Consider the following 25,805-nt stretch of genomic DNA (forward strand, 5'->3'; position numbering starts at 1 on the left):
AATAACATATGGGTGCTACTTTCTGACACTCATCAAAACATTATTATTACTCTATTAATATGTTAAAGATGTTTCAGTGTATCCAGAAGTGTCTCTTTAATGTTTTTTATGCATAGAAAGGTATACTAGATGCTGAGACAAACATTTGACTAACTGACGTTAGATACGAAACATACCTAATTGTTCTGACTCACATACAAATTCAATTTAAAGACAGATTTAGGAATGAAACTTTGTGACTTGGGGTCTGCCTGTAGTTGAGATTGTTTAGAGAACTGGCCTCCAGATAAGATGTTATCATTGTACACACTGTTCTGAAAGAGTGGGGCCTAAAGGAGTAAACTAACTGAGTTGTGTAGGGTTAACGAGGACAGGGTATCGAGAGAACACAAGCTGTGAAATATCCGGAACATAAGAAATAATCACAAACTGGTAGAAGACTTAGAAGACTGGGAAGCATTTAAATAAGGAGTGATGCTACAGGTAAAAATCACAGAGGTAGAAATTAAATTAGGAAAAATAAGAAAATTTACCTTATTAGAACACAGAGGTCAATTTAGAGTATATCAACCTAAAAGCTGAGAGAGGTAGGGAAATCTACTTTAGATACAAGGCTGGGGAGTTTGGATTTGATCATCTTCTAAGTTTCTAATGAGAAGCTTCTACAGAACCCTTCTTTTAGGCACTAAGTGGCACGGTCAGTACAACTTTAATTTCCGAATTTATTTAACCTTTTCTCCTAAGAGCTCAGAGGTCAGAGACTAGCCATTGCTGATACGAGTTAATATTATACAAATAAGAATCCCCCAAACCCATTGCTATCAAGTTGATTCCAACTCATAGCAACCCTACAGGACAGAGCAGAACTGCCCCGTCAGGTTTCCAGGGCTCTCCTCTTTACGGAAGTAGAATGCCACACCTTTTTCCTGCGGAGCGGCTAGTGGGTTCAAACTGCTGATCTTTTGGCTAGCAGCTGAGTGCACCACTGCACCACCAAGGCTCCTACAAATGTCAATGAGGCCTGACCTCTAGTTTCTGTTCCACCATTGGATACAGGGCCTTTGCTTTCACCCCAGTTTTCTCATCTACACTACAAAATGACCAAAAAAAAAAAAAACTCGATTAGATAATCTTTAAGAGCTGCTCTGAGTGTAAAACCTGATGCATCAGTGTCTTTTTCATAAAGTGGTGCTAAAATGTTCTTTAATACCACAAAATAGTTGGCTTTTGCCTACAGTAATTATTTGGGGTTAACTTTCTCACTTCCTACCCAATCTGCATTGCAAATCCCCCTCCTTATTGTCCTCTGGCCTGCTTGCAGCACCATGAGGATGATTACAAAGACGTAGACTAAGAATTTGCTGCAGGGTAGAAACTAATGGAGAGTTTAAGTGTAGTTGTCTGCCTAGTTGCAGCATGATTTATTTGAAACATCCTTCCTTTGGTATTCAACTTAAACATTTAACTACAACAACAAAAAAAAGTTAAGACATTTGAGCGTGAGAAATCAGAAATGCACTCAGGACCTGCAAGAGGCCCCATCCTCTTCACCATCCAGACTCCTGGTTGTTTTTAATGGTCTTCAAGGTCTTCCCTGGGTTCTTGGCTTCCTAAGAATCTCTCCTATGCTAGAGAATTCAGTATTCTCCAGTCAAGAGCTGATCAATTGATTAACTAAAAGAAAGAGCTATGTTATGACAGCCTTTGGCAGCTACTTATATTGCAAATGAAGTATACATTCCACTCATTCTAGACTCTTTGAAAACTGCTGCTAACATGGCATTCAACACTAGGGGCTCAGAGGTGTAGACTCTGAAATGGTAGGTAGGTATTTTCCTGTTGAACACTTGGTATAATGTGCATTTTTCTAGGGCCAGGAGAGGAAGTATAACAATGAAGGAGTGATCTGCTACCCTGGAAAACTACACTGGGATCATCATCATTCGTTCAACACTCATCTATTAACTTCTCACTATGTATAAGGCAGGAGCCCTGGTGGCCTAGTGGTTAAGAGCTTGGCTGCTAACGAAAAGGCTGGCAGTTCAAATCTACCAGACGCTCCTTGGAAACCCTATGGAGAAGTTCTACTCTGACCTATAGGGTTGCTATGAATTGGAACCGACTTGATGGCACCTAACAACAACGACATGATGCTAGCCCTGAAAAAAAAAAAAATAGCCCTAGATCCATCAATAAAACTAAACAGAGAAGAGTCCTGTACTCACAAAAGAAGGCCAACAAGAAATGAATACGTATGTAAAGTCTATATTATGTTTAATGGTGATCCACATAGTGGGGGGAAAGGGTAGGAGAAAGGGAGATGAAGAGCGCCAGTTTGTATGTGTGTGGGGGGTCGGGTGGGGGGCGCAAGCAAGGATTGTGTTTAAATGGGGATGTGAGGGGTACTGAGTAGGCCTTATGGAAAAGGTGACACAAGCAAAGCGTTGGCTGTGATGTAAAGAACCATGTGGCTGTACAGAGTAACAGCAGTATATATGTCTTTATGCCAACACAGTTGTAAATATAATTTTTCATTTTTGTTTATGGAGGAAGAGACCCACAGAAGTCATAATGTGGCCCTGCTCTCAGGAAAGCTCTACCAGCTATCATCATGGCTTAGTTACTCTGATTTTACCAACAATTCGTAAGAGTCCTGGTGGTTGCCCTTCTTAGTTCGCAGCAGACCAGAAGCAGCAAATGAGAAGGGGGAAACGGCCAGAGGCAGGCAGGCTGTTACAACTCAAGTGGATTCTACAAGTAGCAGCTGATAAAAAAAAACAGCAAAACCATTAAAGAAAAAAAAAAAAAGGAAGGTACAAACCCCTGAGAAAACAGGGCACACAGGGCCTACTTACATGACAACCAGAATGTTCAGGGTAGAGTCCTGAACATTCCACCAGTTCCTGCCAACTCTCACACATGGATTGCTGGTCCATGTGATTACAATTTGTAATGATGATCCTTACTCATTAACATAGTGTTTATTTTACTTTGCTTCAGACACCAAAGACAAATGTAGGAAATTTTCATCTTAAAAAAGACTAAAGTATAACAACAATTGGTATTTAAAGAGGTTAAGCTTCAGCCATTTGGGAAAATGAAGCCTTCGATTTCTTATGAATTCCTATTCTTCCCTCCAGTGAAACTCAACATGTCATTGGAAGCCTAAGTGCAGTAACTGTACACAAAATACACCCTCAGATTCTCAAATATCAGGTAGTATGTAAATGGTAAAAATTTGCTACCTCTGCCATCAGTACACCCTTCACTGTCTCTGCCCATTGCTGTAGAACTGGAATTCCTTAGAGTGGCATGACAGCCCTAAATCTTTTACTCATCTTTCAAGACCAAGATCAAGAATGACTGTTTGTGAAATGGTTGCAGATTTTCTCAGGTAAAAAGGACCATGTTCCCTTATGTCCCACTTGAACCCCCCAACTTGTAAAATTTCACTATATGCATCTATTTACACATCTTTCTCTCTCGCTAGCTTGTAACAAGGACACGGGCTAGTCTTTGTATGAATTAGGAAGAAACACTCCCTGGGTGGATGTATTAGAAAAAAGTAGCCCTCTGGGTGAATATAGCCACTCTTGCTCTCTCCAAAGACCCTGAGTATGGGTCAAACATTGCATGGGACATACTTAACACTAAAAATAATTTGATGTTTACCTAAATTCACATTTAAGTGGGTGCCCTGTATTTTTATTTGCTAAATCCAGCAACCCTATGAGTAGGGGCAGATGCAGCCTCATACTAGGGTACACAGCTGAATGAGCAGGATGTGGGCTGCCGCCTTGCCGGGTGCTTCTGTGCAGTGCACAAGGTGCACAACTGAACAGGTGGTCCTGGATTATAAACTCTGTGAGGGCAGGTGCAATGTCTTATTTATCTTTGTATTTCTATAGTGCACAATAAATGTATTAACTGCAGGTCCTAATAAAAACTTATGCTCCTTAAAATAATACCTCAAACTCGCATGTCAAAGAAATATTTTTGGATGGAAAAGAAGCTTTCCGTCTCCCTTGTATGACACTTAAAAGAATTTTCACCGTCTATCTTGGTCAACTTTAGTTGACCCTGGTAGTGCAGCGGTTAAGAGCTTGGCTGCTAACCAAAAGGTTGGCAGTTTGAATCCACCAGCTGCTCCTTGGAAACCCTGTGGGGCAGTTCTACTCTGTCCGATAGGGTCACTACGAGTCAGAATCAACTTAATGGCAATGGTTTTTTGTTTTATCTTGGTCCGTTTTAGTCACACTGGCATTCAGTTGTCCTAAGTTCAGCCCGGGGGCACAGCACTGAGCTGAATGCCACCTGGGTTTCCAGGAACAACCCTAGAATCATGAGGCAGTGCCACACTGTTGCACTCACAACCACAGGGTGCCTTAAAAAAACCTTGAATTCATTTTAAAATAAAAAACAACGTTAAAAAAATACATTACACACAGACAAGTTTAGCTACAAAGGCAGAACCATCTAACTCTGGTGGTCAAACAGCAAATTAATGGCAAAGGAGTGAAATTAAAGAACTTTGACGATTATGCTACTAAATTAGAAATGAAGCCAACTATAAACACGTTTTTATTTTTTTCCTGATTATCAAAGTAATATACGCTTATTGTAGAAAATCTGTAAAATACAGGAAACAATAAAGCAGAAAAAAAAATCAAATATAATCCTACTAAGAGTTACTGTCTTTAAAATGGAGAAACAGGAGAATTTCCTTTTATTTTTAACTTCTCTCTTAAAAAAATTTTTAATATGTTAAAAAATGAACATCATCTTACAGAATAATATATGTATGAAAATACTGGGTGGAAGAGCGCAAATGTTGTTTCTTGGTAGGGATATGTGTTTAAAAAGTTTGGAGGTCATGGATATAAATGCCATTGCAGTAAACAGTTTTGGCACACCTCCTCCCGATCTTTTTTCTTTATGACTGAGATCAGACTATGACAATAATAGAACATGAAGTGAAAGGCGATTTGACAGTGATGCAGGCAGTTTCTGACTTGGGCTCAGTTTATCTACATAAAAGGAACACTAGGTTGGGCGGCCAGAAAGTTTTCTATTTCACAGCTGCCACTTGGTATTTCTTCCTCTCTTCCCTCCTCTTATTGCCTGAAACTCGCCCCCTTCTTCCCTGTGCCAAGGCAGTCTGTAGGAGCAGGATGGCTGGCAGCTAGGGGAAAAGGAGGCTGCTTTGCTCTTTCCTGCTGATACACTTCTAGGGCTGGTGTCTTCTGCAGCTGCCACCTGGAGCCTGTTGGTAGATTGACAGACCTTTCTTCCTAGTCTGTCTTAGCCTGGAAGCTCTGCTGAAATCACTTGAATATGACAGCAGCATGCAAGCCCCCACTAACAGACAGGCGACGGCTGTGAGGCGTATTGGCCGGGAATCAAAGCCGGTCTCCTGCATGGAAGGCAAGAATTTTACTCCTGAACCACCAGGGCCTCATACCGGGGCCTAGCTCCTCTCATACTGGTTGGGTTACTTTTGTGTAAGGCAAGAGAGTCAGAGTTTTCTTTGAAACGAATAATATACTAGAATTTGAGTTGTGCTTTGCAGTTTACAAAGAACTATGATATGCATTTATCTTATTTAATTCTCACAACTCAAATGTTATTGTTGTTCCCATTTTACAAATGAGAAAATTGAGGCCTGGAAGCTAAGTGACTAGGCTGAAACTCAAGACCTCTGATTCTAACTCCTGGGCGCTTATTTACACTGCCAATGCCAGTTTTATGTACGGTTAAGACCCACCATCTTAAAAATGTCCACCCAACAAATATTATCATACATTTTTATAGCCTAAATAGGTTTTTAAAAAACCGAAAAAAGTGGGGCAAGGCAAATTGCAGTCTGGAGCCTTCCAGGTGGGGCAAGTAAGATTGTCAAGATGAAGATGTGATTACACACACACACCCACACACACACCCACACACACACACACCCACCCAAACCCATTGCTGTTGAGCTGATTATGACTAATAGTGACCCTACAGGACAGAGGAGAACCTCCCATAGGGTTTCCAAGGCTGTAAATCTTTAAGGAAGCAGGCTGCCACAATTTTCTCCCACAGTGGGGCTGGTGGGTTCGAACCGCTGACCTTTTGGTTAGCAGCCGAGCACTTAACCACTGTGCCACCAGGGCTCCTGATTACAGACGTGACTGAAAAAGATCAAGGCCTGGCTTCATCTACATCCCAGTAAGTATCAGAAATATTGATGGATTGTTCTGGACCCTTTGTTAGGTTCCCCTTGTTGGCTCTTCTTACCCAATAGCTGTAAATGCTGTTTGTATAACCCCTAGGAAATCTCCAAAGATTCATGTTGGGAGTACTTGTTTCAGAAATAGGAAGGCAGGAGAGGAGCTATGAAATGCCATTCTGCTCCACCATGAGTCAGGAGAAAAGAGGAACTCTAGTCACAAACAACAGATGGCTACAGGAAAAAGGAAGGAGGTGGGTCAGTCCCTGGAGGCAGAGCACAGGTATAACTGGAAGGTGTCTTCAGGGATCTCAGTACGGCCTGAAGCCCTGGCTCTCCCTTTTCTCCTCACCCTGTTGAGCTCTGAAATTCCTGTCTCTACTTCGTTTTCCTTTTACAACAAGGATTACCTATCCCTAGCCCAGAGAATTTGTCTTAAGACTAAGAAAGCATCTAAATTTCAGGGAATTAGACATGGTGAAGCAGGGTGTTTCTGTTTCTTTTTCCAGGATTACTAAAGAGGGAAGTTGTGCTCTGAGAATTCCAAGTTGGAACTCTGAACTCACTGTCCATGGAAGCTTGCTATATATAGCAGTTCCATTCCTTAGTTTTCTTATCTTACAAGCAAAAAAGGTTAAACCAGGAAATACATTTCCAGTTCCATAAAACAGTCTTTACAAAATACTAGAACCTCTAAGAACTTTGAAACACAAACAAAACAGGAAGAAAAAGAATCTCAGATTTCAACCTCTTGACCCCAGACAATGGGAATATTTAAATCATGCAGATTTGGCATCTACTCACTTTATGAAGTTCTCAGGATAAGACTTGCCTTAGTCATCTAGTGCTGCTGCTATAACAGAAATACCACAAGTGGATGGCTTTAACGAACAGAAGTTTATTCTCTCACAGATTAGGAGGGTAGAAGTCTGAATTCAGGGTGCCAGATCCCGGGGAAGCCTTTTTCTCTCTGTCGGCTCTAGGGGAAGGTCCTTGTCATCAATCTTCCTTGGTCTAGGAGCTTCTCAGTGCAGGGACCCTGGGTCCAAAGGACATGTTCTGCTCTCAGCTCTTCTTTCTTAGTGGTAGGAGGTTCCTATCTCTCTGCTGGCTTCTCCCTCCTTTTATCTAAGATAAAAGGTGATAGAAGCCACACCCCAGGGAAACTCCCTTTATATTAGATCAGGGATGTGACATGAGTAAGGGTGATGCATCCCACCCTAATCCTCTTTAACATAACCTAATCTTGCCTCATTAACCACAGGCAGAGATTAGGATTTTTAACACATATGAAAATTACATCAAATCACAAAATGGAGGACAACCATAAATTACCGGGAATTATGGCCTAGCCAAGTTGACACATATTTTGGGGGGACACAATTCAATCCATGACAGACTCCACAAATGGATTCTTTACAAATGGCATTCTCTGTGGACAAGGCACACCCCTACTTTTTGATAACTTCCTGCCTCTCATGATAAGGCAGTCATACCTTATACCTGTGTAATCCACAGGTTTACAAAGGGCTTCATTATAAATGATTTTGGCTGACCCTCAAACTAACTCACTGGGGGAGGTAAGGCTGGAAGAATTATCTCCATTTTACAGATGAAGAAATTAAGGGACTAGTTCAAATCAGAAGGTATCTGAGCTAAGACTTCAACCCAGGCTTTCTGATTGCAAGTCCAATACAAAGAGTCTGTGCATTCTGCCGAGGGGGCACTCACAACTAGTTCCATGGCACCACAGAATACGACGACACTATAATCAACACTTAACGCTGATGTCATGTGATCACAAGTTTTAAAAATATATTTAAGGCAATGGGGCTAGAAGAAGCCATTTTGGCAGTGATATTTAGTTTCTGCAATATTAGCATTTTTCTGATGATTCACATTTAATTTTGTTTTCATTAATACTGATTACAGATGTGTGCTGACCATCTGCTTCTGAAAGGCCACAGCCTTGAAAACCCTATGGAGCAGTTCTACTCTGCACACAAGGGGTCGCCATGAGTCAGAATCGATTTGATGGCCACTGGTGGCACAGTGGTTAAGTGCTACAGCTGCTAACCGAAAGGTGGGCGGTTTGAATCCACCAGGCGCACCTTGGAAACTCTATGGAGCAGTTCTACTCTGTCCTATAGGGTTGTTATGAGTCAGAATTGACTTGACGGCAACAGGTTTCGTTTGGGTTTAACAAGAAGAAATACCAAAAGAACCCTTCTACTTTGAAAACTTGGTTTTATTCAGCAGATAGCATTTTTGTAACAATATTTTATAAAAGGATTCACCAAATTTCTTTCACCATTTTTGATGTTTTTGAAATCATTGTAAATATATATGCATTTTCTATATATATACACAATTTATGCAGAACTTTCCAAGACAATCTACTACTCTTCTTATAGATCATATTTAGAGTATACCTACAGACAACTTTATAAAAATGTAACAGCCATCTCATGATATCACTGACTTAGTAATGGAAAAGTTGGGTCGCTAAATTGCCAAGCGTCACATGGCTTTTTAAAAATAAAGACGTGAAGTCCAATGCAAACGTCACCACATCAGTGATTACAACTAACGTGTCTGGCAAAACGACTAAACCTCTTTCCTAAAGTGGTTATATATCTTCTTGAGTCATACTTGTAGTCATTAGCCAGAGTTAATTTTGAATAGATAGATGGAGAGAATCTCGTGTTTAGCCCTGCACAATTTGGAGTCTCTTCCATTATCTGCTTATTTCACTAAAGCAACCCAAAGTCTGAAGAGTTGCTCAGTATTAGCAAGACTTCCGAATAACATATCTGAAATAAGATCGTACTAAGATAACATATAAGGATTGCATAAAAAGCAATCTTGTTTGGAGACCGGTAATGTTAAGACCTTAAAACATAACCCATGGAGAAACAAATACGTCTGCCTGAGTTCCCACCATGAGTGTGCTAACATTTCTTACTGGTTCATACGTCTCAGCTCTAAATCCTATTTCTTTCTTATTAGGTGATATTCCTAGGTGCCAGTGCAGTGAGGAACAGTTATTTTTTTCAACAACTTTAGAATTTAGGCTAAAACTCTAACAACTTTTAGGTCTGAGTGTCCTACTTCCAGTAATACTGCTATGAATTTTGAGTAACACTCTTGTAAAAGTTTCCAGTTTCCAAAGTTTTTCAACCGGTGTGCTGCAAATGAGTTATAGGCTGGCTAAGGTATGAATTTCCCTTGGCCCTTGGGAAGGGTGACACTTGGGGTGACTGCACCCCTTGTCAGTTGTGAGTGGCCTCATCTATTTACCCAAGTGTATCAGCAGATGCTATTTTCTATGTGCCACGATATGAAAAAGGTTGGGAGGCACTGAAACGAAAAAGAGGAAAGGTTCTCCATAAATTCACAAGGCTAGTCCGTTACATACAGACAAGGCCCTCCAATCTGATTCCTCAAAGTGTCCAGTAAATAGGGCATTAAAGAGTCAGGTTAACGGATTTAACCACTCTCACACTTGTTGAGGAAACTGGGAACTCATGTCATTTTCCAACCTTAAGTTCCTTTTCAGACACTTTGTCTCCCAAAAGAAAAAGGAGACAGCAGAAGAGGTCTAGGAGGACAAGAAGGAAGCCGCTGGCGCTGCAGGTTGGGGGACCCACCTGGCCTTGCTGCTTTCCTGCTGCTTCTGCCCTGACATTAAGATGGAGGCTTTCATTCTCCTGCTCTTAAAAAAGCACATTCCACTCAACTTTCATAAATCTGCAATACTTGAAAAGGGCCCCGGTGTCATCAAGTAAAGAGGCGGCTTTAGGAATCTCACCGCAAGGAGGGGTGTCTTCAAGCCTCTCACTGCTAAGCCGGACATTTCCTAACACTGGACAAATTATACGTCCAGCTTGGGGAGGGTGAACTGCAGTGGTCTTTTACCCTCCAAGCCAATTGTTAGCTTTTCACAGGAATCAGCAGGGAAGCACATGTGAACCCTCTGTGGTGACGGTGAGCACCCCCACGCCTTGTGTGACTCTGCATGTAGATGAAGCAGGCTGGGAGCTTTCTGAGCTGCGGCTGCAGCGTTCTCAGAGAAGCCCTTTTCTCCGGCTTGGCTCCCTGCTGGGGCAGCCCTTTTCAATTTTTCTATCCCCCCTCGATCTCTTCTCCTGCAGAACACAGGGAAACTTGATTGAAATAAAGACCTAGGGAACATGGTTTATTTTCTCCTGTTCAATCCATTTTAGAAAAGCTTTTAATTGGTTTTAAAAAGATGCTAAACAAAATGTGATGATGTTTTTCAGTCTTCACGAACTACAGATACCACTTTTTAGCCTCTCAAAGGGCTAATAAATCAATCATGAAATTAACTCTCCAGCTAAATTTAAAGCAAAGCCACTGAATAGCAGGTTCATTAAAAATCTATGCATTTGCTTTGAAAAATTTAAAATTCAAAGAAAATTATCCTAGTAACTGAAATCTGACTTGCATTTTTAGTCCTACGCTGAAAAATCCAAGACCAAGGCAATCACAAAGGGAAAAAAGGAGGGCTGTGCACCAGTTTTAATAAGCCAATTTACAACAGGGGAGAGGGTTCGGGGGAGGGGGAGAAGAAGAAAGGAGAATATCTTGATACATAACAACATAGTGCCCCTGAAGGGACTCTTATTTGAGCATGTGCACACACGCACACACAATTTTTCTGTGTGAAAGCTGGAATTACAACAAATGCAAAATTAAGGATTCTGCGGCTGATACTGGTACTGTATTGTACATACACGCAATTTCTCTTTCTAAAGAAAAATGCTTAGAACTTTTCTGCTTTCTTGCTGGTGATAAAGAATAGTTTTCTACCACTCTATATATTTTTGCAACATTCATACTTTTTCTCTAAATTTATTTTGTTGCGAATACACACAGTAAGACATATACCAATTCGACAGTTTCGGCATATACAATTCAGTGATGCTGATTATATTCTTTGAGTTGCGCAACCATTCTTACCCTCCTTTTCTGAGTTGTTCCTCCCTCATTAACATAAAATCATTGCCCCCTAAGGTTCCTATGTAATCTTTTGAGTTGCTATTGTCAATTTGATCCCATATAGGTAGTGCTTAGAAGAGCATAATGCTCAAGGCGGCAACCCTGGTGGTGTAGTGGTTAGGGCTATACCTGCTAACCAAAAACATTGGCAGTCTGAATCCACCGGGTGCTCCTTGGAAACTCTATAGGGCAGTTCTATTCTGTCCTATAGGGTTGGTTGCTACGAGTCAGAATCAACTTGAAAGCAACCAGTTTTTAATCTTTGAGGCAGACCTTTTTTACTAGTTTGGTTTCAAGATGACTTCAGGGGGATATTTTTGGCTTAACGTTTAAAGATTATCTCAGGGTGATAGTTTCAGGGGTTCATCTACCCTCTGTGGCTCTAGAAAGTCTAGAGTCCATGAAAATTTGAAATTCTGTTCTGCACTTCCCCTCTTTTGATTAGAATTCTTCTATGGAATCTTTGACCAAAATGTTCAGTAATGGCAGCTGGACACCATCCAGTTCTTCTGGTCTCACAGCAAAGCAGGTTATTGTTCAAGGAGGCAATCAGCCACACGTTCTATATCTTCCTTCTATTCCTGACTCTACTTCCTCTGTTGCTGCAGATGAATACAGCAGATTCATACAGTTTTAATATCTATTTGATGGGAATGCTTCTACTTTACAATAACAAATATTCTTGATACTGGATCAGTCTGAAAATTTCTCCTTATTTTCCTGAGAGTATACAAACTAATTTAAAAAGCAAAGTGGTACAGAGAAAGCATGTTTTTATTTTGTGAAATATACCCAACTAGAAATATTACAAACATTAAGCTCAGTGGTCACCGATTCACACTTATATCAGGTCACCTAGCAGTTCAGATCAGAGTTACCAAATCAAGGACAGGCTGATAGTCCCTTAAGGGATTTCCTGCCATTTCCGATCACTAAGGTAACCACCAGATCTTCTTTTACTTCTTATATATTCCTATATTCTTCCTCTTCAGTCCTTAGAGAAATTCACTCACATCCCTTTTTAACGCTCTAACTCCAGTTTCTGAGATTTCTCCCAAGTTGTGCATGTACATTGGATATTTACCTCTTATTTCTAGCTCTCTGTATACTTTTTCTTCCATTTAAGTAGCTTCTGAAACCACTTATTTTTATTTATCTTTTTAAACCACTTTATTGAGATATAAGGAGCCCTGGTGGAACAGTGGTTAAAGCAATAGACTGCTACCCAAAAGATCAGCAATTCAAAACCACCAGCGGCTCCGTGGGAGAAAGACGTGGCAGTCTGCTTCCACAGAGATTTACAGCCTTGGAAACCCTATGGGGTCACTATGATTTGGAATCCACTGGATGGCAGTGTGTGTGTCTTTTTTAAAATTGAGATATAATTCACATACCACACAATTCACCCATTTAAAGTGCACAATTCAATGGTTTTTAGCATATCCATAGATATGTACTACCATCAATTTTAGAACATTTTCATCACCAAAAAGAAACTCCATATCTATTAGAAGTCACCACCTACCCTCCCCATTTTCCCCCAGGCCCTAGCAACCAATAATCTACTTTCTCTCTCTATGGATTTCCCTATTCTGCACATTTCATATGCTAGAATCATACAATAGGTGGTCTTTCGTGACTAGCCTCTTTTACTTAGCATGTTTTCAAGGTTCATCTGTGTTGCAGTACACATAACAACACTTCATTCCTTTTTATGGCTGAGTAATATTTCATTGTATGGATAATACCACACTATCCATCTATCAGTTGAGAATCCTTTGGGTTGTTTTCCCTTTTTGGCTATCATGAATAATGCTGCTACAAACATTTGTGTATGAGCTTTTGTACAGATATATGGTTTCATTTCTTTTGGGTATGTGCTTAGGGGTAGAACTGCTGTTTCATATGGTAACTCCATGTTTAGCCTTTTGAGGAACTGCCATGCTGTTTTCCTAAGTGGATGTACCATTTTATATTCCCACCAACACTGTATGAGAGTTCCCATTTCTCTATATCCTCACCAACACTTATGATTGTTTCCTTTTGATTCTAGCCATCATAGTGGGTATGAAGTGGTACCTCACTACGGTTTTGATTTGCATTTCTCTGATGGTCAATGTTTGAATGTCATCTGTTCTTTGCCTTCTCTCAAATCATACCCTGTCTAAAAACATAAACTTTAACAATAGTAAGACACTTAGTGCCATCAAAATGAGAGACCATTCAAAATGTGTATTTTGGTGAATAAGTTATTCATCAAATACCTACATATAAACCTCTGTGCAAGATGCTGTGAGATTTTAAAGCATAAGATAATGTTATTTCCCTGGAGTCTTATTCTTATTAAGTCTTTAATGAACATGTTGCAGTTCCTTTGTTAATATGTTCTGTTTATTTCTTTTAGTGTCTATAGATTACAAATAACAAATAACTCTTAACCAAGGAATTTCTCTTTGTTTAAATTGATTTGTATAGTATTTAGCAGTGAAAAAGACAAGTAATTTAAAAAATACTACTGAAAACTTATTCCTCTCCTCCCAAAATGACTTTTTGCATAAATTCTTTTTAGCTATAAAACTGATTCTAATAAATAAATTTAAATACCTGGAAAAACTCTCCCATTCTAATAATTCTTAAAATGCTAATTTTATTAAAAAAAAAAGATTTTTTCTTGTGATATATACATAATGGGGAGAAAGTGTTTCCAATCCAATAACTTCAAATATATTTACACACTTATAAAAATATTGAGGGAATCAGGGAAGGGAAAAGTACACTCACTTCTCTAACTTCCTCCTTGGTATAAGGTAAAACTCCAGTTTCAGGGAATGACAGTTTATAGAAAGATTAACAAATCCTTCCACAGTGTAAATATACAGTAAAATTTCAAGGCTGCTGTAAGTTATGTTTCTTTTCCCTATTTGAAAAATACCGAAAAAATAACCTAGAATCCGTTATCTTCAGCCCTAAAATATATGCACATATAATTTTAACTGTGAAATTAGAAATTAGACTCTCTAGCTTAACACTAAATATTTTCCATACAGTTTAGTTTGTATCTCTAACTTCAAATATGAGATTTCTATGCAGACATTAAGATCTTTTTCAAGTTAGCACTCAACCCCTTTGTATCTGCTTTTGATTGACGTTTCTTCAAGGTTATAGCACGCAGAGTCAATTAAGAGAATTTGTGTCTTCTGTCATAGCCAAACATGCTCTGGCAGCCTCTTCATAATTAACATATTTAACCAACCCTCATAGGTTGGTTTTAAATTTGTTAAGGTATCAAAATCACCAGTCCTTAACAGCCACATCAGTAAAATCTGAAACCACGTGAACCAAAATCCTGACTATAAATCCACTCTTCAAAAGCTCCACATACACAAGAGAAATAATTCAAGCTCATTTGTAAAAACTGAAAAAATAAATCTGCCTATAGGAAGTAAAACTGAAATTTTCCTGAATGCAAATTCTTAGGAAAACTCTACGAAATAATAAATAAAGCGAATGAGAACATGTATTTTGTTGCTTCTACATCACTATCACACTCTTTCATGAGAGATGGAAGGCATTAGGGATGTGCAATATAGTGGAGAACTTATAAAACAAAAATAATACTAACAGAAACTGCAGGATTTTTGAGATCTTCAGAAAAGAAATGGAAAACCTCTCTGGTTGTTAAGAAAATCATCTATCTTAAAACAGGTGGCAAGATCAGGTGACCTTTCAAGATTCCTTCAACAACAGAATTTTATGTTTATGATAACCTGCTTATTTAGAGAGAGTGCACTATTATATGCAATTTACTGAAAAACTCTGTGAAAATGTCTTCGTCATTATCATCATTATTTTTACCTGAGGAGGTGCCTTTTTCAGTAACACAAGAAGAGCTTGTAACACCAGATTAGAAAATCGAGGGCCAATAGGAACATAATCTGGAAAAGAACATAGTTGTGTTTAGGGATTTGATACACACACGCACATATTCTAAGCATTCGGAATTTTCTGTATTGAGAGTAAACAGTACTAAACAGTCATGCAACTATCTATAATTAAGAAAAATATCTCCAACAATTTAAATGCTTAAAATATAAGAACCTTATCTGTAAAATTTTTGGAAAACCTTCTAAGTATCCGTAATGAGTTTATGAAGACGTCTTTGGCTTCCAGAGACTGTTTTCTTTTTAGGGAAAAAACAAAAATAGGTACATTTCTAAAAAATTACTGCAAATCATGGGAATACAGTACACAGGCAACAAAACATGGTACTAGAAAATGGGTGGAGGTGAAAATGATCTGCTAACGTAAATAAGGTATTTCAGTATAACTCAAATGATGGCAGAGCCACTAAGACTGGCCCTTAGATGATAAAGAACAGTAGTAATAAGAGAACTTTCTACCTGTTAAACTTCCATCAGTCTTTCAAGATTCAGCACAAATACTACCTCCTTAGCTTTCTCTGCATATTCCATGTGCAACCTTGCCTTGTGCTTACAGCTACCTGCAGGCATCAGCCCTCCGAAATTAAAGTGATCCTTTCCTTTTCTGAATATCCAGAATACATGGCATATTCTTCATTAAATTCATTTTTTCCAATATATTTTACAATGGACAGGCAGCATTTCACTTATTTTTTTGTGACCCTAATAATTCTAGCACAGCAGTAAGGACTCAGCAAATGCTTGTTTATTTGTTCACTCAACAAGCACAGATAATAACTATTCATACAAGTGAAAATATACTCAGAGGGCACACATTCCTGACATAGTAGTGTTGCTATGACCACACATCTCAATTGTGCTTAGATAAAGGAATTTACATAGAGCTATGAGTATGTGCCTAAAAGCATTTTAAGAAATAATCCTATACACTGGGTTGAGATGTATCAGAAATACACCCAGGTCACTAAATAAAGCTATCAATTTATAATAAACATTGCCAAAACTCAGAAACATAAACAGATAGCTTTAAGAGAGGACATAAAGCAAGCCTGAAAATCATGGAAACAATGCAGTAAGAACAATTAACTTGAAATCCTTACTATACCACCATAGACAGCTTAAGGAAGAAGGGATTAAAATCACGCGTTGGGTAGTATTTTCAGACATTTACTAAGTCACCAAGTGGGTTTCTATTTCAATGGAGCTTACTGCAGTATCCTGGGTCACTGCTATAATAAATTTATTCCAAATTCATCTAATTTTTACACTGAAATAAAATGTAAGACTAACAACAATTTCCTGCCATTTATTTGTAGTTTAAACCTTATGAGTTAACTGAGTGCCGAGGCTAAGTCTAATCCATCTTTGCATCCTCTAGGAGTGCATTTAAACATCCCTTGCCGTCAAGTCAATTCTGACTCACAGTGACCCTATAGAAGAGAGCAGAACTGTCCCACAGGGTTGCCAAGGCTGTAATCTTTATGGGAGCAGAATGCCACATCTTTTTTCTGCAGAACGGCTGGTGGGTTCGAACCACCGACCTTTTGGTTAGCAGCTGAGCGCTTAACCACTATGTCACTAGGGCTCCTTGCAGTTAAACACAGGAGATGCTTAACAAATATATATCTTTTAATTACTATAGAGTACTTTTTAACTTTCAGAATGTTTTCAACATTTGTTATCCCATTTTTGTCTTCATGATTATTCTATGGGTAAAGGGAAGGTTTTAGTCTTTAACAAGAACAGAACCAGAGGTATAAAAAAAAAAAAAATTAGAGACCTTAAAACTTTTCCCTAAGTGATGCAGCTAATTTGTGGATTTTACTCCAATCCCAAGCCCTTCTTTCATTAATTCTGCCAAAGGCCAAAAGGGGAACTTCTGAGCTATAGGCAGCTCAGAGGTACTAAATGGCAAATACACCCATCAACAGAAATCACTAATCATTTATTGTGGGCAGGGCACTCTGTGGAGAGAACAAAATAAACGAGACACTTGCCATTACAGGAAAGCGGTTTATAATGAAGCTATGGTCATAAGGCATATTTAACATGGATACCACCATTGACTTCAGATGGAGAGACAATGCTATATTTTCAACCAAAGAGACCCCTGGTGGAGCAGTGGTTAGGCATTCAGCTGCTAACCAAAAGGTCGGCAGTTGGAATCCATTAGCGCCCTTTGGAAACCTTGTGGAGCAGTTCTACTCTGTCCTATAGGGTGGCTATGAGTCAGAATCGATTCAATGGCAACTGGTTTTTGAATCTACAAATACCTGTTATTTTTCTTTTGCAACTTTTGGCATAGGAGCCCCCAGGTGGCACAAATGGTAAGTGCGCAGCTACCAACCAAGAGGTTGGCTGTTTGAATCCACCAAGGTGCCTTGGAAGAAAGGCCTAATGATCTCCTTCCAAAAGATCACAGCCATTGAAAACCCTATGGAGCGCGTCAGCTGCCATGTGGCAAAAGATGTAACTCACCGAGCAGTCTCTCAATGTCATCCACAACCACACAACTGAGCTGGGATTTATATGCATCATCAAAGATCTGAAAGAAAGCACAACCATTTATCATGTAGCTGTCCGCCATAATTATGACAATTTCCAAGAAAATGAAATTTAGTTAATTCTTGAACAATGCCTAAACAAAGCACAGTAAAACACCAATATTTCAGACTACACTAAATTAGAATTTAATAGAATAGGATTTTAGAACTGAAAGGATCCTGGCAATTTAAAAATCAGGAAATTGAGGCTCAAAGCAGTTAAATGACTTGCTCAAGACCACACAACTGAATGATGGCTGAGTGAAGAGCAGGATAATGGTGTTTTCAAACTGGGAGCTGCATGTGTCACACCTGGGCAAGCTGAGGAACAGGTGATCATTAATCAATTGACAAATCCCATCAAGCTTCCCACACTGGTCTTTCATATATGTGTCAGGGGCATGACTTTAATGTTGTGACTCAGGATCTAGGTGGAGCAATGAGGGATGTGTAGAATAAAACTGATGTCATTTTATTGTCTGTAAGAGTTGTGGCCCTGTAGCTGGGAATAACACTGAAAGGACAGAATCCTGTCAGCTCAAATCAGATCATAAAGGTAAAACAGGTTACAAAAGAATTACAGTTGGGTATGAAGGGTCAGATGGACATATCCCTAGAACTAGACAAATGATAGAGGTGTATTGTCTTAAGGCAGCAGATTAAAATAAGGGCAGTGAGGCAAGTTGTTATATCTTGGCAAGGATGGAGCAATTTCAAATCAGAATGAAGAATCAGTTCATGTATATGGTGAACATAAGAGCCCAAAGGATCGAGGCCAGTCCCCTTGTACATGAGAGGAGTTCCTATTCCAGAGACAAGTGGGGCTCAGTGTTCCCCACTGCTATCATGAATAGAAATGAACTCTTCCAGGCCAGCCCTGTCTCTCTGTGCATCAAGACTGTGCCTCCCCTTCCATTTTGCACGGATGGTGCGTTATTTACTTAGTGGATATCTTTTCACTCTAAGATTTAGTATTAGGTATAGAAATAAAGTAAATCAAACCCATAACATTAATAATTTTAAGTTTAAAAGCAACCTGTGTATACTGTTTTTAAAGTATACATAACAATTAAAAAATTTATCATATTAGACTAATAGACTAGCCTTGCTAGTCCAATTTAAAACATGAAACTGAGTAATTAATTTTGATAAGCTCTTAAGTTGAAAGGTAGGAGATAATTTTAATAGCCTTGAAATTAATGCTGGAATAGTAAAGGTAACTTAAGATTCACCATATTTTAATTTCAAGTAATTATTAAATAAATGTAATTAACAGCTTAAGTACTTCGAAGAGAAAATAAAATATTTTAATGTGTATACTTTAAACCATTTAAATAAATTTAATTAAGTTGTAAAAGTCCTCTTTTAAGAAATTGTTAAATTTTACTAGACTTAGAATAAGAGATGTAAGTAGACTTTTTTAAAGCTTAATTTTCTTTTGTGTTCAAAAGCTGGGTTTTACATTATGTAATTTTAGTATGTTCAATTTTAATTTTTTAACTAATTTTTTTTTTTTAACTAATTAGCTACACATGGTCTTTTCTATGCTCAAAAGATTTGAAGATTGGAAAAAAAAGTAAAACAAAAAAAAATTCATGTTGACAATCTAGATGGTAAGTTCTTTCCCAATACACTGCACGCTCCTTAAACTAGGGGTTGTCCTCCTCAGTATTACGTTTTCTGGGTCTGACACCTCTGTGGTGCCTAATAAATGTTTGCTGTGTGCATGCATGAAAAAATGTGTCCCTCCTTTCTATTCTCATGGACACCCTTCAATTCAGTTCCTTGTTACGTCTTTCCTGGAATAAATACTTGACTACAGCTTCTACCTCCAGATAAAATGTAAACCCATTCATTGCCTTAGAGTTGATTCCAACTCATAGTGACCCTATAGCACCAGTAAGAATGAAAATGAAGAGTATGGTGTTGGTGTGGGTGTGTATGTGTTGGTGTGAGTGTGGAACGAGTGTTGGCATAGGTGTGGTGTGAGTGTTGGTATAGTGTGGGTGTGGGTGTGTTGGGGTTAAGTGGTTGATAAGAGATGAAGCAGAAGAGGTGAGGAACGAATCTGGATATGGAGGGTCTTACAAACTTCATATAAATTGAAATTTTACTGTAAAGGCAATAAAAAGCCACTAATGAGTTTTTTCTTTTTTTAAAAACAAGATCACTGTGGTAAAATATAAAAAATAAATAAATAAATAAAAGCCCCCTCAAAAACCCACTGCTGTCAAGTCGATTCCAACTCATAGTGACCCTATAGGACAGAGTAGAACTGCCCCATAGAGTTTCCAATGAGCGCCTGGTGGATTTGAACTGCTGACCTTTTGGTTAGCAGCCGTAGCTCTTAACCACTACGCCTCCAGGGTTTCCGTGGTAAAATATATATAACAAAAACATTTGCCATTCTAGCCATTTTTTAGGACGCAATTCAGTGACATTAATTACATTCACTATATTATGCAACTATTACCACTATCCATTTGCAAATGTTTGTCATCACCCTATGAGCTGGAATCGACTAGAAGGCAAAAGGTTTGGTTTATTTTGGTAAACAAAAACTCACTAAAGAGTTTTACGCATAAACGTGTCAGGTTTACGTTTTAGAAACATTTTTCTGGCTGATGTATAGAAAAGCACTAGAATGAGCAATAGTTGTTTGAGAAAGTGGAATCCAGGTGAGAGATCATGGTGACCTGAACAGAGAAGGGTGGTACATGTGCTAAGAAGTGCACAGATTCTAGAGATATTTAGGAGGTAGAACTGAAAGGACTTGGTGAATGAATGGTTGTCTGCAGTCAAGGATCCTGGTTTGACAACTGAAATAAGGCACAGAGGAGAAGCTGGTTTGGGAATGGATCCAAAGTGTATTTAAAGGGCAGGAAAAGAAGAGCCTTTACCCTGCCTTCTCACCCCCAAAAAGGGAAGAAGAAAAGAGAAGAATTGGATATTTACTTCACAGCCCCTTGATACACAGTGATGGCTTTTTTTGGCTTTAAACTGATGTATTCAAGAAAATGGAAAAGTCTGGAAGCAGTAGCTCCAGTTTTTTGGGTTTTTTTTTTGCTATTTTCCAAAGACTGGACCAATAAGCAGCCAATGTGGTACCCTATGAACTCAGGTGATTTCAGGAGATCACTGAAAATAATGCTTTGCCTACTCAAGGTTCTGATGTAAGCATAAATTCCGTCCATCATGGTGGAACATCATGGATTAGAACCACGGGGACCTGACACATTGTTCCCTCGCTAGTTGTAGTAGTTCTACGTTTTCCCTGAATCAGCCCTTCTTCCACTTCGAAGCAGCATAGAGCTCACATGGTCACAGGGACCTTATTCAGGATACTGCTGAGGTCTCACTGAAGATAAGCAGCTGTGTAGTCTCACCAACTTATCTCAGATAATATTATTCATAAAGCATTACAAATCACTTCACAGTTGACTGCATGAGCTACCTATAACATTTTAGAAGAAAAGTACCTTCAGAAGCCATTTAATGTAATTTTTTTTTACAGACAGCTCTTAATGAATTAATTACTATAACTGGAGGGAGACGAGCACTCACATCTAACTCTCTTAACAACATACTTACCATGAAAAAGGCTGTACAATTCCAGTTGTAACTTGACTAGTTTCAGTTGACTAGTCAACTGAAACTCCTTTGGGTAGCTACTCTGCTCTAATTTAAATACACACACACACACCCCTTCAGCTTCTTACACATACATTCATTTCCTTATCTAGACACAAGTATAATATGAGGTCTTCACTCTTCCCTTGGATCCATGTTTTCTGCCTAGTCTCTTTAGCCCCTTCCATTCTCTAGCTTCCTGGCTGAGGGCCCAGCAGAATCGTTACTAAGAAGACATTCAGATTTGACTGGCAAGTATATGAGATTAGCTGCCAGACTAAAGCCTAAGTAAGAGATAGTTACATACTGGGCTGGAAGACTCAACGTCAGGTAGATAAACCTCAAAGAAGGAAAGATGCATTAAAAGCAAATTCATATCTACCGCCCCAGTTAGACTACTACAACTGAAATGCCAAACTTACCCTCAGCAATAGCACACAGCACCTGGTCCAGATCAACTATGCCCTAACTAGCCAGGTGGGCTGAAACTGTAGCTCATAGAGTCTGAAAGAATTTATAATTTAAATTCTTACCTTCTTATTTAGTAAGATAAATGTACGATGCTCTAGCCTTCCTTTGCTGGAGAGGTCATTAACAGGTGATCCTATGACTTACCATCCAAATCAGGACACTTTGAGAATCAAAGCGGGGGAGCTATTAATAATCACATGGGAACAACAGGTAAAAACCAGGATGACTCAAGGTATATTGGCATGTATGGCCACCCAAGTTATCAGAAGTCTCCAGTGTAGCAGGTGGAATTATCTATATCTATCTAGTCTTAGAGTCAGGCAGGTGGGATATCTAAAACAGAAAGCTAACAAAGAAGAATGGGAAGAAATGAAAAGGGAACAAAATGTGGAATCAATCAGCATGGAAGTAATGAGGCCAATTCTACAGGATGAAGAGCATCTCCAGAAACACAGTCTGACAGTTGATTTCTAGCTATGCATATATATGAGACTTTCATCATTAAATTCTCTGGTATCTGCATGCAAAGGTAGGTAGTGAGAGGCATACAGTATCTGCTTCAAGACCACAAGAAACAATCCAGAAAGCAGGGATTCTGAGCTCAAGGCAAGAGCATGGCTGGAGGCACTCTGCAAGCACTTAGAATAGGAGTGGGGTTCCTGCCACATATGGGTTAGGAGCAGATCTGAATACAGCCCTCAAGGACACTGCAAGCTCCTGACACACAGCCTACTCCTGGATTCTTCAGTCAAGCTGGGGGGGGTTCCTGTGTGCAGGCTTGGGGGAGCAGCTGCAGACTCTGGAGTTCACATGAACACAAATGGGAACAGGCCAGCGTCAGTTAGCTCCATGTTAATCCTGACCTTTCAGTATCACAAACCACAGCGATGAGTGTTCTAAGATTCTGTCCTCCTCTTTCTATTATCTCTTTAGTGCTCTTAGGTAAATTAAGCCAAATTCTCTGGTTCTTTTGAGACTGAAAGAGTTCATCTCAATTCTGAAGTGGTTGGGGTGAAGTATCTAGTTAGCTGGAATCTGATGACACTAGTAATCTGATGGCTTGGGAAATCCCTAATGTAGTGAATCTGTCAGCAGTTAGTTGAAAGTGTACTCTAATCATATCTGGTAGCATATAAAAACATAAACGAGCAAATTCAAATTGGTGCTATCAGTAATAATCTCCAGTTTCTAAATATAACGTGGGAGTAGACCAAGCAAACATCAGCTGTCTCCTAACAAAACTGCCTCAGGAAGTGGACCTAAAACTGGCACAGCACTAAAGCTTCCTGGGATGACCCTAAAATCCTTTATTTGTTCTCCCTGTTTTTCGGGAAAAAATGTTACATTTTCACATAACATGAGCCACAGTGTGGAGAATTCTGAGTGATACAAAAGGTCGCAAGATCTGAAACTTCTGCTAAAGATCTACGCCATTCTCCTTTGTGTGCCAAACTGATACAAGAGTCAAAAGACACCATGTATTAATCAAAACAACAACAAATGCTACCCCCTGCCATTGAGGGACCTGTAGGCACTTCTGGAGTGTCCACTTCTCTCAGTAATACATGCACAAACTTCAACACACCAGCTACACGATATGTTAGGATGTTTACCAAAAACATCCAAATTCTGTTGCTTAGTTACTAATGTCAAAAGATCCAATTTCCAGCTCTGCTCTTTGTAGAGACTAAACCATGAAAAGAGGAGGATTAGGCACCATGATTCTGTTCTGTGCAGACTACAATTTGCAGTGGGATTTACAGGAGGACATTCAAAGAAGATTATTTCTTTCTTGCAAAGCTAGTGGAAAGGAAAATTTCTTCCATTAATTTGCAACTCTTTAAAAACAAGACTATATCATGGTATTAATGGGCACAGTTTCATAAATCATTGATATTTTAACCTAATTTTGTTAAAAAATTTATCCATATCAGATTCTTATTCTATTTTATCTCTGACTGATTGTGTACTCAGAAAACATCAAGATTAGGGAGTTATAATCAAATTCTACTGCTGTGTTCTTAATGTTCACTTAATGCCACTAGTAAATAAGATTTTAGAAAGTATAGGTGCAAAAGTGAAGAAAGGAATTAAAATTAATTGGGGGAAGCAAACCAAATGGGAAGAGGAAGGTCTGTGAATGCTTCACATATCTTTCTGGAACATACGGCTCACCCCTCCGAATGTCAGGCTAAGACCTCATACAGGCTTTGGCAGTGTCGGGGAATTGCTCTATGGAGAGACTGCATCTATTTATCTATATAGAAGGATTTATTAAGCACATTAAGAGAAGTACAATGTAAATTTTAAATAATTGAAAATAAGATTCAGGTATCTGCATCATTCATTTGTGATCAAGAAAAATATCTTAACTACAATTAAATCTTACATAGTATGAAAGCAAGCCTAATGGCCCTCTCTACTAACAAAAATTCTTACCTGTTGGTTTAAGTAATAAAGTGGTATATAAAAATATCTGATGAAGTAACTAATTCAGACCAGTCCACTTGAACACAACCTAATGTGTTAAAATATTTCTGAGCTTCACAAACTACTGCCACTGCATTTTGAAAAATCTTTTAAATTGAGCATTTCGTCATTAAAATACAGCTGAAGAAAGAATTATATGGCAATCTTTCCCTATCAAATTGGCAAAAAATATTTTAATAACATCAAGTATGGCTGAAAATCCAAGGAAACTGCAACTGCAAATTGGGACAATTTTCTGAAGAGGTGGGTACAGCTTTATAAGTCATTTTCATAGCAACAGGTATCAAAACTCTCGAAAATACTTCTATTTTTCACCTAGCAATCCCAATTCTAAGAATTTATTCTAAGGAAATAACCAGAAATGTATGTACAATAATAATAGTAATTAGATAAAATTAATCACTTCAATTTATTGAGTACATATTTTATGTCCCAGGTACTGTGTGACACTTGATATAAATTACCATCTCATTTAATTCTCATAATAGCCCTCTGAGGCAGCTATTATCTTCATTTTACAGACAAGAAAACAGAAGATTGTAGGCTAAGTCCAAAGCCACAGAGTTGGTAAGTGTGGTAGAGCCAAGATTCAAGTACAGATCTATTTGAATCCTAAGCCCCAGTTTTCAGCTAGTACGGTATGATGCTACGCTAAGAAAAGTCTACTAAGAAAATGGGAGACAATAATTTCCCTAGCTTGGTAGTTTTACAGAATATTAATTTTAATTGTGAAGAAAAAAAAAATTTGGAAATGACCTAAATGTCCAAAAAAGATATCTATTCAAAGAACCAGCTTTTGGTCTTACTAATTCTATCAATTGTTTTTCAGTTCTCTATTTCTGCTTTAATTTTTAGTATTTCCTTTCTTCTGGTGCCCATGGGTTTCTTTTGCTGCTGTCTATTTGTTTGAGTTGTAGGGTTAATGTTTTGATTTTGGCCCTTTCTTCTTTTTGGGTGTGTGCATTACTGCTATATATTGACCTCTGAGCACTACTTTTGCTGTGTCCCAAAGGTTCCGGTAGGATGTGTTTTCATTCTCATTTGATTCTGTGAATTTCTTCATTCTGTCCTTGATTAAAAAGATATCGTCTAAATGGGTATTATGAAGCTGTTAATTTAACATAATAGTGAAGATAAATGTTACCGACACTGAAAAAAGTTCATGATATTTTAAGTGAAAAAAAAAAAAGCAGGTTTTTAACAGTATGTCCAGTGTGGTCCCTAATACATAATGTGTATGTGTTTGAGTAAAGAAAAAAACTGAAGGACAAATATGAGTTAATTTTTACTTTCTTCTACGTTCTTTTCTATATTATTTTTTGTAATTAGAAAAAGTGACATTTTTTTTTATGGGAGGGTGGGGAACGACAGGCATTTATAAGGAAAGAGATGTCTTCTCCAGAATGATAAAACCCATAAATCATCTGTGTGCTCAAAAAAAAAAATCTTCCTATCCTCACACTAAAAATGAAGGAATGAGAAGAGTGGTGGGAGGCA

The 25,805-nt window shown here is 38.5% G+C and overlaps 1 protein-coding gene across 2 annotated transcripts in view; it reads right to left on the reverse strand.

The window, feature by feature from the left end:
• The window catches only part of NSF (N-ethylmaleimide sensitive factor, vesicle fusing ATPase), a 158,888-nt gene that overhangs the window by 15,515 nt on the left and 117,568 nt on the right, over positions 1-25,805 (reverse strand). For both annotated transcript variants that reach the window (XM_049859000.1, XM_049858999.1), the window contains exons 16-17: positions 17,653-17,719; positions 15,089-15,168 (exon numbers count right to left, since the gene is read on the reverse strand). In XM_049859000.1, the coding sequence (XP_049714957.1) occupies positions 15,089-15,168; positions 17,653-17,719 (147 nt within the window). The remainder of the gene's footprint in view (positions 1-15,088; positions 15,169-17,652; positions 17,720-25,805) is intronic.

This window comes from Elephas maximus, chromosome 19, assembly GCF_024166365.1.
Source record: "Elephas maximus indicus isolate mEleMax1 chromosome 19, mEleMax1 primary haplotype, whole genome shotgun sequence".
In the NCBI taxonomy this organism is placed as follows: Eukaryota; Metazoa; Chordata; class Mammalia; order Proboscidea; family Elephantidae; genus Elephas; species Elephas maximus.